Here is a 13,301-nt window from a genome sequence, read left to right as displayed (position 1 = left end):
CGCCGGGCAGGCAGGCGGCTCCCAGCCCCTCCGGGGGGCGAGGAGCGAAAGCGGCAGGAGGGGGCACAAGGCTGCCTGCCGTGGTGGGGAGTAACCTGGGCCTCGGGGTCTGTTGAGTCGCGTTGGAGGCTGCGCAGGGCGTTTGGCGGGCGGGGCTGGTTGCCTGAGCGCGATCGTGGGGGCCTGTCCCTGGGGCGGGGTGTGAGGGAGCACAAAACGCCTTCCTTCGGGGCTGTAACAAGTCCGAGGCAAGGGGTGTGCTAGGCGGGCAAGAGCAGTGGATTCAGTAGATCGTGGGGACTGACAGAGAATGTTTGAGACGGGAGGAGCAGCGGGAGATAGCCAAGGGGTGCAGAAAGTCATCACAAAACGGTGTTTCAGGTACGTTCTCTGAAAACATAAGTGAGTTTTGAGGGCAGCTTTGGGCTGAGAGCCGTGTGTCAAAGCTGGTGAAGGGTCTAGAGCACAAGTCCTCTGAGGAGCGGCTGAGGGAACTGGGGTTGTTTAGCCTGGAGAAGAGGAGGCTGAGGGGAGACCTCATCACTCTCTACAACTCCCTGAAAGGAGGTTGTAGCGAGGTGGGTGTCGGTCTCTTCTCCCAAGTAACAAGCAATAGGACAAGAAGAAATGGCTCAGGGAAGTGGTTGAGTCCCCATCCCTGGAGGTATTTAAAAGACGTGTAGATGTGGTGCTCAGGGTCATGGTTTAGCGTTGGACTTGGCAGTGCTAGGTTAACAGTTGGACTTGATGATCTTAAGGGTCTTTTCCAACCTAAATGATTCTACAATTCTATGATTGAGTCAATACAGGAGTGAAGCGGGAGGAAAAAGAGCAGCATGTCTAGGCAACCAAAAGCTTCCTGCTGTAATATCAGCTTTTCTGAGTGAATGTCTCTACAATATATATGTTCAATCCAATGAAAAAAAATCCACTAATGCATTTAGAGGACAAAGAGCTGTGTGGTTAAAAGCTGTTATAGCTCAGTGAAAAAAGAATGTTTTATTCTACAGTAAATTAGAGTTATTTTAAAATATTTGTACGTAGTATTCAGTGTTCATGCACTTAAACACAAATCTTTCCTTTGCCTCTTTAATCTTAAATCTTACACAGACTTTGGTTTGGATACTACAGCTGGCTTAGTTATAGTTATTTCTTTGGAGTAGATACAAGGTAGCACATGACTTGATTTATCCAGCAGTGGCACAATACAACTTCCCTGTTGTTTAAATGATATAAAGCTTTTGAGTAAAGATCTAGAGAAGATAAAGAACGACATTTTGGTTAAGGCAGAGAGCCAGCAGCGAGAAAGTTTCAAGTAAGCCTGGATTTAGAAGTAACAGGGCTTTTTAGATAACAAAGAATCTATCAGAACTGAATCTGTAACATGCAAGGCCCCACAAAGATAAGATGAAGGGAAAAATATGCTTGAAATAAAGTAGGAGAAGCAGTGAAACACCTTGTGGGAAGGCATTCATGTAATAAATAGGGTGGCTCTTCAACTAATACCTATCTCGGAGGTCTTGAGTACAAACATCGTATTGCTTTGTTTCCCAATTACTTTACTGGTGAATCAAGAAATTAATTCTGAACATTAGATTCGCATAACTTTCTAAAGAAAATCTGTAGCTTTATCTTTACGCATGGGACTCTCCTTGCTGGAATGGATAGTCGTAGAAGAAAGTGTAAAAAGAACGTGGCTGAGGGATTCTGTGAAGAACAAAATGAAGGCTGTTAACTGTGACCAGCAGAGATCAGCAGTGTGTTGGAACTGCTGATGTTTTAAAAGTAGGAAAATGATTTAAGTGATGTTTCTCAAATTTTATAAAACAATTGGCTGTGGTGGTTTTATCTTTGGTGTATCGGGACGCTTGTCTGTTGCACAGCTTCCTAGTTATACAGATGCAATTGAGATTGATATATGAGTCCTAGTTAGTATAGGTTTCCTATGGAAAAGGGATTGATGGTTTCTGACGTGTGCTGTAACCAAGCTATCAAAAGGACCCAGCTTTTTGTTGCAACTTCTGTGCAGCTTTGCTATGACGAAAGAAATTAAAATTACTGTATTGCATGATAAACCAATTGCGTTAAGTTTAAAGTGCATGTTGTCACTTCCAGGTTTTGCTGCCACACTCATTAGGAAGTCATATGATGTCAGAAGAGTTGAAATCACTCCCCTGGAGCAGAGGAAGGTAACTTTTGATACCCATGCTTTAGTGCAGGATCTGGAAGCCCACGGTAAGTGATATCTGATAAATAATTCAAAGGAAAACTTTTAGTTTAAGTACGATAACTTTGAGTGCTGTCGGTTTTCCCAAAGTACCAATACTTGGTGTTATAAAATGTTTTGGCAGCCTCTCGAGGAGGCTGGTGAAGGAGAGGCATCTGTTTGATGCCTCTGTAACCATACAAATAACTATTACGTTAGATTTACCTTATTTGTAGCTGTAGGCAAGTTTATATAGTGTCTTCCAGCCAAGGAACATAACACAGTTAATAAATGTAAATAACAATAACGGTTAAAGAACTGTTTTCTAGCAAAAATGAAGCTTTAATAGAAATTCTTTCTACTAGCCTGCTAATAAGGTTTTTTTCTAACTAGAAATATTTGCAGCTGCACAGTGCCGTGTTGTGAGTGTGGCTGTTTGAGGTCAGATGAGAGGTCCTTCTAGCCCTGGGTTCTGTCTCCTGACAGCAGCTGTGAGCCAGTGCCTGCAGAAGAGTGTTAAAACGGGGCAGATGTATGTGACGCATCCTTCTGTACTTTGTAAGCCTCCAATTGTTTTCACCCTGGAGGTATTTTGAGTCAGGTGTGAGTTTTGGTAACCTTCAGCGGAAACCTTTTCATAAGCTTATTCAGTCCCTGCACCTCTATAAACTGATTAGTACCCCAAACATCCTTTCTCATGGAGTTTCAGACATACACTCCGTTTGTTTATGCAGAATCTGGCTTCTACAAGGTTAATTTGATGCCTGCTCAGCTCTTTTGTGGGAAGAGGGAATGAATGTTTGATCTCTCTTGTCACTCATGATTATGTAAACTTCTGTCATATTCCCCCGTCATTCTTTTCCAAACAGAAGACTCCTAGCTTGTTGAATTTTTTCCTTGAGCAGTAGCTTTTCCATACTCTTGATCATTCATGATGCCCTTCTGTGAATCTTTTCCACTTCTATCGCATCCTGTTTCAAAGGGGAGGGAACAGAGCTGCTGGCACTATTTGACAACTGAATGTCCCGTGGATTTGAACAGTGACATAATGTTGCATCTATTTTGTTCTCTGCTTCTTTTCTTAGATATTCCTCAGGGTTTGGTTTGCTTTATTGATCCCTACTAAGCATTGAACTGATACCTTCATCAGACTCGCAACTATCTTTTAAAATCCCAAGATCTTTCTCCTAAGTGACAGTAGGAACTCTATCCAATCGGAGGTTAGGATTTTTTCCACCCTTTGGGTCTAATGATGATGTGTATTAGTAGTTAGAAGACTCCTAATAGTCCACTAACAATGTTTATTTTTTTCATGCATGTCAGACTTGACAGCCTGTAGTTCCCTACATCTCTTCTGGAACTGTTCTTAAAAACTGGCATTGTGTTTGCCATTTTCCAGTCCTCGGGTAACCGAGGTAGGCTGTGAGATGTTACTTGTCCCCAGTACTGATTCAGCTATTTCTTCTTCGAGTTCCTTTAGAACTCATGGGCTGAAGTCTGTCCGGTGCTGGTACGCTGTGGTGTTACTCAGTTTAATTTGTTCCATAACTTCTACAAATGCTTCAGTACTACAGTGACAGGGCTCTATAGGTAAAACCTATACCTATCACAGAAGTGAGAGAGGCGTTTAGTTTTTCTCAGACTTGCTGCAGGCAGTTTTCAGGCTCCATTCTCTTACTTACATGAATTTCTCCATGTTTTCTAAACTTCCATGCAACGAGGACGGTTCCTGCTATAGAGGAAGAACAAAATAATGGATTGGCAAAAACCTAAGTAACCCTGAAAATTCAGAGGAACCGAAGCAATACTGTCACACCTCTTAGTCGAAGCAAACTGTCATAAAGCATGCACAGCTTTTTTAGTAATGTAAACCAATGATGCAGCTTGACAGTACCAGTATTTTAGAAAGGAGCAGTGGCATATTTCTCTACATAATTTGCCCTGGAAGCATTTGTCAACAAAAAGTTAATTGATCCAACTTCATAAAACAGGACAATTGAAATACAACACGTCAGCGAGACTGCTGGAAATAAATCCTTAGGGCCAAAGCTCTTGGCACTAGATCGGATATGGCGAAAATGACAGCTGTGGGTTTTTTTTCACTATTCACCACACATCATCTTTAACGCTTCAAAATTGCACCAAGCTATGGAAAAAGTGTAATTTTTATCATCAGAAAGCAAAAATCCCCATTTGAATTCATTCTGCATGCAATGGATGCAGCAGTTTTAAAATCAGTTTTGCATGTGTTCATATCTGTGCAGAGCAATTTCAATATATGCAGACTTACTTTTTAATTTTATTATTCTATAGGATGCATGCTTTGTAGCTCAAGGTAAGTTTGGTTTTAACAGAATTTGTGAAAGTTCCTTATAAAGTAAAATTTTGCTGGATTATTTTTATAGTGCATGAACAGTTAAACATTGTACAGAAATTTGGTCCTCCTGTCAGCTGCATGCATAGGCTGTTTCAGTATATTGAAAGTTAACGTGCTTCAGGTTTTCGCAGCATTAAGTCCGTGTTTTTTCTAGTTAAAAGTCAGAGTGACTGGCTCCTCGCTGTCAGTTTTCAGTAACTGTGACTTCCCATTTGCCACTGTAGTTAGGTACAGCACTTGAGTGTCCCAGTTTATGATGTACCTCTTGCTCTTCTCTTCACCCAGCTTTCTAATATGACCTGAACTTGTCATCCTTCAACTGTCTTCTAGGCTTTGGGAAGGAGCAAGCGGAGACCATCGTATCGGCATTAATAACCCTGTCGAATGTCAGCTTAGACACAGTCTATAAGGACATGGTTACGCAGGCTCAGCAGGTAAAACGTGAGCTAAGGTGTACCTATACAGCATTGTGTAGCTGTAAGGGCTCGTATTTGAAAGACAAGTGAGCAACTCTCTGTAGTACTGTAAATGCTTCACTGAGATAGGTTTTCCTAAGTTTCAGGGTGGTATTAAGAGTAGTAATCTCTTACACCTTTCATCTCACAGGAGTGCTTTCCAAACGCAGCCACGATATAGAAATGTAATGCAGAGATTCCTTCATTTGCTGCTGAAAAGCTCCGTGGTGAAACCAGACTTTTAACTGTGCTTTACAACAGTTGAGGGCAGCAGAGAGATTCAGGAGGGGTTCCTGGGACATAACAAGACCACCTAAAATATCAGAAAATTGTCAGTGTTTTTACTGAACTTCAGTAAAGATGTGAACTCTGTTCTGAGATACACTGTATTTGCCCTATTTTCCTATTCATAAACTAAAAACTACTATTAAAACTATTTTGTGATTTTACTCTGCATTTCACTCTCTAAAGCTACATCTGTAGCAAAAGCTAAACACGGCTAGGGCATGGGCACGAACACCGCCGCACGGCTGTCCAGAGCCACTGCGGTGCCTTGGTTTGATTTTGACCTGTGCCAGCTCTCCGTCTCCCTGACCTGGGCACAGTTCACACGAAAGTATAGGGCCAGGAACTGTTCCCGCCAGGCGGGACGGACAGAGCCATCCTGGTTTAGGAGGAGATTTTAGCCATCTGGACGTAATCTGTGGTGTGTCGCGTGCCCTCGGGGACAGAAGTGGGCTCTGAATTACTCAGTTGTTGGTATAAACCCACCTGTTTGCACTGGTCAACACCTCAGCCTGCACTGCAGCAAAGCATCGAGGTGTCTCCTTCGCGTAGATACTCAGGTTCATGTTTGTGGACACATCTGGAGGCAGTGAATCAGTTAAGTAGCGTGGCTGGTCTGTCTGTTGATAATGGAGGTGGTGACAAGATTCGTTTTAACAAATTGCCAAAATAAAAAGAACTTTAGTTTTTCTTGTAGGCTAGACATCTGGGCCAGGATAATAAAGCTCTGATGCACAGTAATGGTTTTAATAATTACTCAGGAAGGCTGTGCAAGCTGAAATTACGTGCCATTCTTCTTCAATGAGTTAATGCATTTACGCATTCATTGCTATTTTATTTAAACTGCTCAGCCTTACTTCCAACGGATGTTTATCTTGCTGGCATTTATTCTCAGTAAAAGTTACCTAACTTTCTTCTATAAATCTCAGAAGAAGACAAGAACTTTTGTCTCTCTGTTTTTTTCACCAAAATGGAAATCTTTCTTTTTGGATATCCTATTATACGTAAAGAAAGTCAGTATCCCAAATATAATTTGCATGGAATTGTATTAGGCAGAAACACTGGTTTTTATAATGTAGTCAGTGTTGAGGCTGAATGTTTTAAGATGGAATGAGGCAAATTAGCTCCTCGGTGTAAACGCAACTGAAGTTTTCCCAGGAATTGTAAAAACTTCATTGTGTTCAACAAAGTAGTCGGACTTCAGTGGAAGTTGGGTCAGGGCATATTTTAATGAATTTAGTTCAGCACAGGATCTGAGAAATACTGTTTGCTCGCAGTCCGAATGAGAGCTCTTCGTTTTGCTGACGCTCGGCTTGAAAAGCAGAATCCCACGGAGATACGTCATTTTCCATGCTAAATAGTAGGGTAACTTCCTTACGCTAACTAAAGGACTATCGTTTTCAAGATTCTAAAATACAAAGTTTCTTCCTTTATTTTCTTTTTTTTTTTTTAAACTCTGTAGTTTATAAACGGCAGTTGAACTCTGAACCTGATAGCCCAAACACCAGGAAGGCCGTTTTTCATTGCTCTCCAGCAATGTTTTACTAGTGTGCCTCACACTTAACGCTGAGAGGACAGTGTGATACCCAGATCATTGAGGCTTTGGCTTTTGATGATTTTGTGGGCAAGAAATGGAAGTGCTTGCTTAGGAACCGGGTTCAGACCAACAATGAATGCTTCGTAGGCTACTGAACGTTCACCGAAAACGGACTAACCTGTAGTTTCGGGTCTGTTTCATTTCAGAGCTACTTGGACTAATACCTCTGGCTTTTTTGCTTAAATTCAGAGCTGGTGTATTAAAGCAACAGAAAAAGCACAAACCCAAAACCTCTTGAGTCTTCCAAAGAAATTGCAGCTATCAAATTCTGTGTTTCGGTCACTTTCTTGTTGGAGAGTCTCCCCATTTTTGTGCTTTGCAGTAGCTAATTTCGTAATTTCAGATCTAAAAATCTTTACTTTCCTTTACCTGCCAGAAAGTGTGCAACTTAATCAATGACGTTTTATTGTTTCTAAGGAAATAACTTTACAGCAGATAATGGCACATTTGGACTCCATTCGAAAAGATATGGTCATCTTGGAGAAAAGTGAATTTGCAAACTTGAGAGCGGAGAATGAGGTACTAACAGTTTTAATTAAGCAGTTAAATTGTAAGACGTTGCGTTATACCTGTTGTACATTTTTGTGGAACAAAATATGAATGTAAAAGTAATTATGGATACTTTATCAGAGTTGAAGTGTTTGTAGATCACAACTTCTGTGATCACAGAAAAATGTATTTCACGTGATAAGACTTGCCCAGTTCTGCAAAGAAAAAAAAATAATCTACACATCTTAGATTCGTCTTCTGTATTTTTATTTAAGGGTGGTTCTGGTAGAGTCTTGTCACCATTAACCGTACGATGCAGGGAGAGTAGTCAGCCGTTTCTTTGCAGCAATTTGATTAAACTGGTGATTGAGACACATTTTGCTTTTGCTTGGCAGCATTTTGGTATTTTTCTGCTGTCTTTAGTCTCAGAATAACAAGATCATCATCGTTACAAAATAATCCCTTTATTTTGAGCAGAATTCCCAGCCGATCATATAAGGCTATACAAATTGAACACACCAGTTAGGATATTTAATCAAGAACAAATTGCCCCATTGGGAGAAAAATTATGGAAGAAAGATTGCTTGCATGCGGTGGTAACACGTGACTGATTAACTTGGTCAGCAGTTTTCTGAATTTGTAAAATCATTTTTTTTTTCTCCTCTGCACTTAGAAAATGAAAATTGAATTAGATCAAGTTAAACAGCAGCTAATGGTAAGTAAACAGCAAGTACCTACACACTCCTATTAGGGAAAGTAAACAGTTATTTTCATAATCTTTATTTGCTTTGAAGAATGAAACCGGTAAAATCCGAGCTGACAGCAAGCTAGACATAAACCTGGAAAGGAGCAGAGTGACAGATATGGTAAGCTGACCTATGAAGATACCCTCATCAGTGCTGTCTCTGGTTTTCCCTTACGACAATTGTAATTTATCTTTTATCCACAGTTTACAGATCAGGAGAGGAAACTGATGGAAGCAACTACAGAGTTTCATAAAAAAGTAAGTACTGAACAAAGCTCACTTTATATCGAGCAGGATATAGTTATGTGTTGCATGTTGCGTAAACCCCAAACTTCCGTGAAAGTTAATAGATTTTTGAATGTGGTAAAGCAGAAGGCTGGGCTCTGTCACTCGCGTCTGTTGCACGTGTTTATTGCCCAGGTCTGTGGGATTTGCAGCAAGCACCGTTCGGGCAGAAGGAGGCATACGAGCCTTGTCTCTCGCTCCCCGAGTATCTTACGTGCAGGCTGTTGTAGGTGGGGTGTGCACTGCCGTGCTGCCCTTCCCAACATTAACAGCTCAGCTGAGCAGCTGTACCAGAGGGAGGGGTCAGGCACCTACAGCCAAGCAAGTATTTCAAGGGCTGGAAGTCCTCAAAGCTGCTAGCGGGCGCTGAAGACTGAGAGGCTAAAGATGGACGTGTCCCGTCTTCAGCGTCTCCTCCCTTTTCTGGATATGGCTTGTGAATGCTTAAGCCTTTGTTTTGCAAAAATTTAGGGATATTACCTGTGTGCTGGGGAATGCCTCCTTTAGGAAGCACTGGCATATCAGGGACAAAAATCTGTATGATCTGTTTTTTCTCTTTTTCTGTCTCCCTCTTTAATATTCTTCCTGGATTGTATTAAATGCTGTTCTGTGTCTTCTAAGGTCTCTTACCAGTTCCGTATTTTACTTCAGTGATAGGCTGAAAATTTGTTTCTCTTTCTTGTTGGTAGCCTGGTATTCTTGTTTGGCTTTGCAAAGCTGAAAGGGCTAGAGATCATTGTCAAATAGGTGCTATCTTTTAATGTTCCAGGATTCAAGTACCAACAGTGTTATCTCAGAAATCAGTAATAAAATTGACACTGAAATAGCTTCCTTAAAAACGCTCATGGAATCAAATAAACTCGATACGATACGTTATTTGGCAGGTATGTGGTAGGCAAGGAGGTGAGTACCAGTATTGTATTTTGGATGTATAAAATGTTATTCAAGAATATATGCGAAGTGAATTCAAGAAGTCAGTTGTGTAACAGCAGATAACCGGGACTGGGGGGATGGGACCCTCCCCAGTTGAAAGAAATGTGACAGAGAACCCGGAAGAGGTGGGAACATGCAGACAATGCTGCAGCGGGACAAGGATTGCGCTCAGAACAGGGATTAGGAGGAGTAGGAGAGAAGCCTAAATACCTTGCCTAGTCTGACGGTACCTCTGCTTGGTGCAGGGCAGCCATTTATGTGGCCGAGTTGCTCCAACAGTTCTCCTGTGCTTATTTAAGTTCCCCTGAAAGCTTGCTGATACTCAGGACTAGTCTGAGAGTGACCAGTTCTGCCCCCCGTTCAGTCCTCCACAGACGCATCGTTTCAGTGTGGCGGTACCGGTACCTTCCCCTGCCAAGCAGAACAAATTTCAGTCTGATTTGAGATTGTCTTCTCAATATATACACGAGCAGTGAAATTTTTATTGTATTGGAGCTGGATAAAAAGAGAGTAACGCATTACATTTGGAAGCGAGAACAAGTTCAAAGGGAAACATAATGAGCTTTATTCTAACACAAATTGAAACAGCAGCTTAACCAATCTGAAAGACAACTCATCAGGCTTCAGAGGTGCTGCCTAGATACCCTAATGTTGTCTCAGATACGTGTATTGTTAGTTCATTGTCATTTTGTTCAGTGGGAAATCATTCTAATTACGTCTAACGCAAGACCTGATGCAGCCTTCTCTCCTGTAATAGTTTCCAATAGATGGGTGAGGATAGTAAAAGTTACTGTAGCCTGTTGTAGTTATTCAGGTGTGTCCCTGAAAACACAGTTCCTCCGGCTGCTGAATTCGACCGCCCATCTCGCCACCTGGGCAGTGCTACTGTGCAGGATATTACATCTGAGACAAGTCATTGTCTTCTAAAATTACTGTGTCACACCTGCAGCAATTCAGGAAGTTTAGGAGGCTCTGCTCTACAGTTGTTATCATTCTTCCATCTGTTCGCAGTTAGTTTCCGGAATGTAGAAGGTGATACAATTTAGCATTCAGCTAATTATTTCCTTTCTTTTTTTTTTTTTTAACAGCTTCAGTATTCACTTGCTTAGCAATAGCACTGGGATTTTACAGGTTCTGGAAATAGATCCAAGTGGAATGGCTGCATCAAATACAGATGGAGAAAAGGCCACCCAGGCAACATCAGTTAGACGATCATGTTTGCGCTGTAGATAACCTTGGTATCTTTTTGTTTTGGTATTCTTACCGTGCACTAAAAGTGTTTTCTGAATATGTAACACTAAAGATCAAAATAACTGGGGGGGAAGCAGGCAAATAGTAATATTTCATTGTCCCCTATTGAATACTGTATTTATTTCAAAGGACTTTTATGCTAAATCAGAAAGTGTTTCCTAGTGTGTTTTAGAATTAATTTTGTTTTCTTTTGGAATATTCTCCAAGGAACGTTCTCACTCTCAGCTCCTCTCGAAATGGAAATATTAAACTTTGATATGCCCTTGAAATGGGAATACTATTCCCAAGTTAGTATTCCCAATATGGGAATACTAATGACAGATTCCAACAGATCTACTCTGATCCAAGTAAATTAATCTTAAATATAGGATCTGGATTTTTGCCTTCAGTCTGTTCCTCTCTTTTCTGATGGATTGAAGCCTGGCACTTTGGGTTTTTTATTTATATACAAACACACACTCCAAGGCCTTTACTAAAGAATTCTTGTTTTTCTTGAAAACTGGTTTACATAAATTTAAAATCTCATGTAGAACTAAAATGCCGCCATAGTTGGTTTTTTTTTTTTTAGTATCTTTTGCAATTTCCATAACCCCAGAGGACAACAGGGTGGGAGAACTTCTCCCTTTGTCTTTCCAAGGGGAAATGCCTCCACTCTCAGCAACTGTGTACAGCCCTGGGGCAGATAAGGGCTCTTAACTCCTCCAAGTAGTGCAGAGTATTTCCAATAAACCCTCACATATTTTCGGGCATAGGATCTGGCTGGTAACATGGAAATACTCAGCATCTCAGTGGTGCCAGTGTGACGGTGGCCATCCTCCCGTCTCCACACTCCTCTGGACTGTTCTGTAATCCCGTGGGACACACTGACTCCCCTAACTTCTGGTGATGACCCCTCTACCTTCTGCAAGGACTTCACAACTCTTGTTGTAGAGATGGGACATAGCAGGTGGATGCCTTCCAAAACTGAAGCAGTTACACCTTGTTGAGTATAAATGCATATGCTTGGTTTGATTCTTTTAATAATATAGTAATTAAAAAAAATCTTCCTGGATTAAACTTTTAAGTAAGAGCAGGTCCCTTATGGGCTAAAGAGTATTTAGTACTCATAGCAGCAATTTTTTCTATTGCAGTTTTATTCTGTTTACAGTTGAACTTGCTGGTATCCTGCCAATTCTTATATTCTGTGCATTAAATTATTTATCATCTTCATTTAAGAAAATAAAATTAATTTCTTATATTTGCTATCTGACTATGAGAGACTTGAGTATAGATTGCCAGACTGTAAACAGGCACAGTGCTATTATACAGCAGGCACAGTGCTATTATATTGGGAGTTGAGGCTGCTTTTTCTGTTGTCTATGTGTTGTCAAATAGGCATGGGTGCTGGCAGCAAGGATCTCGGCCACTTGTCTGTTGTAACTGTTACGTGTACAAATCCATCTTCATGTAAGCTACAATTTCTGAGGTTCTCTGAATCATAGAGTCATTTAGGTTAGAAAAGACCCTTAAGATCATCAAGTCCAACCGTTAACCTAGCACTGCCAAGTCCACCACTAAACCATGTCCCTAAGTGCCACATCTACATGTCTTTTAAATACCTCCAGGGATGGTGACTCCACCACTTCCCTGGGCAGCCTGGTCCAGTGCTTGACAACCCTTTCAGTGAAGACACCGAAATATCCTAATATTTCCTAATATCTGATCTAAACCTCCCCTGGCGCAACTTGAGGCCATTTCCTCTTGTCCTATCGCTTGTTACTTGGGAGAAGAGACTGACACCCACCTCGCTACACCCTCCTTTCAGGTAGTTGAGGTAGTTACCTCGCTACAACCTCCTTTCAGGTAATTGAGGTAGTTACACCCACGATGAGGTCTCCCCTCAGCCTCCTTTTCTCCAGGCTGAACAACCCCAGTTCCCTCAGCCGCTCCTCAGAGGACTTGTGCTCTAGACCCTTCACCAGCTTCGTTGCCCTTTGGACACGGAACGACTCAGGTTGATCTTTTGCACTGTTCCTACATGAGAATTTAGCACCAGTGGTGATGTAGGAAATAGCTCATCTACTGCAGCTTCTCACCACCATCATCCCCTACACACTGAAGTGGGCTCTAGAGACTGGATTTCTCCTCTTTAGCTCTGATACGAGGCTTATGCCATTACTCAGCGTGCCTCTCCCTCAGTCTGTGCACACGAAAACAAATTGATTTTTTTTCAGCACCTTTGAATTTCTCAGCAATTAAGTTTCCTTTGGTAACTAAGGAGAGGGCAGATCAGGATTCAAGCACTAGCAAATTAACCTTACAGTGCAAGGATTTCTTACTGAAATCAAAACTCTGAAAATATGCACAATGAGGGTTCCAAAGGGAAAAGAATTTCACAACAGCACACAGATGAGAGAAAAATCTTTATATGTGAAGTCACAAAATGTTTTTTAGGCATGGAGGAGAGGTCAGGATTGCCATCTCTAACCACAACGTGCCCCATAACCTAGTGAACTCTTCAGCCCCGAGTTAGACTCGGAGACCCACCGCTGCAGTTCATCTGGCACCTCATGAAGGAGTAGCTTCCTGGCTTATTTAGGAATGACTTGAAGATGAAAATCAAGGGGCCGGGCACCTGTCTGCAGCTGAGGAGTACTTCTCCCAGACACTGTATTCCACACTGAAGGTCCTGTCTGATT

The 13,301-nt window shown here is 41.6% G+C and overlaps 1 protein-coding gene across 2 annotated transcripts; it reads left to right on the top strand.

The window, feature by feature from the left end:
* The first annotated feature begins 2,099 nt into the window (after positions 1 to 2,099).
* On the top strand, positions 2,100 to 11,858 carry CCDC90B (coiled-coil domain containing 90B). 2 transcript variants are annotated; one of them, XM_019472610.1, is made up of 8 exons: positions 2,100 to 2,235; positions 4,914 to 5,017; positions 7,338 to 7,439; positions 8,083 to 8,124; positions 8,204 to 8,275; positions 8,359 to 8,412; positions 9,209 to 9,323; positions 10,461 to 11,858. In XM_019472610.1, the coding sequence occupies exons 1-8, from the start codon at positions 2,100 to 2,102 to the stop codon at positions 10,514 to 10,516; spliced, it is 681 nt and encodes a 226-aa protein (XP_019328155.1). In that variant the 3' UTR covers positions 10,517 to 11,858. The 2 variants fall into 2 exon arrangements, with proteins under 2 accessions (XP_019328155.1, XP_009279595.1); XM_009281320.2 differs by lacking the exon at positions 2,100 to 2,235 and adding an exon at positions 3,275 to 3,426.
* Positions 11,859 to 13,301: the final 1,443 nt, after the last annotated feature.

This window comes from Aptenodytes forsteri, unplaced genomic scaffold, assembly GCF_000699145.1.
Source record: "Aptenodytes forsteri isolate BGI_AS27 unplaced genomic scaffold, ASM69914v1 Scaffold180, whole genome shotgun sequence".
Lineage (NCBI taxonomy): Eukaryota > Metazoa > Chordata > Aves > Sphenisciformes > Spheniscidae > Aptenodytes > Aptenodytes forsteri.
The sequence above is the reverse complement of the archived record's forward strand: the minus strand, read 5'-3'. Positions and strand labels throughout refer to the sequence as shown.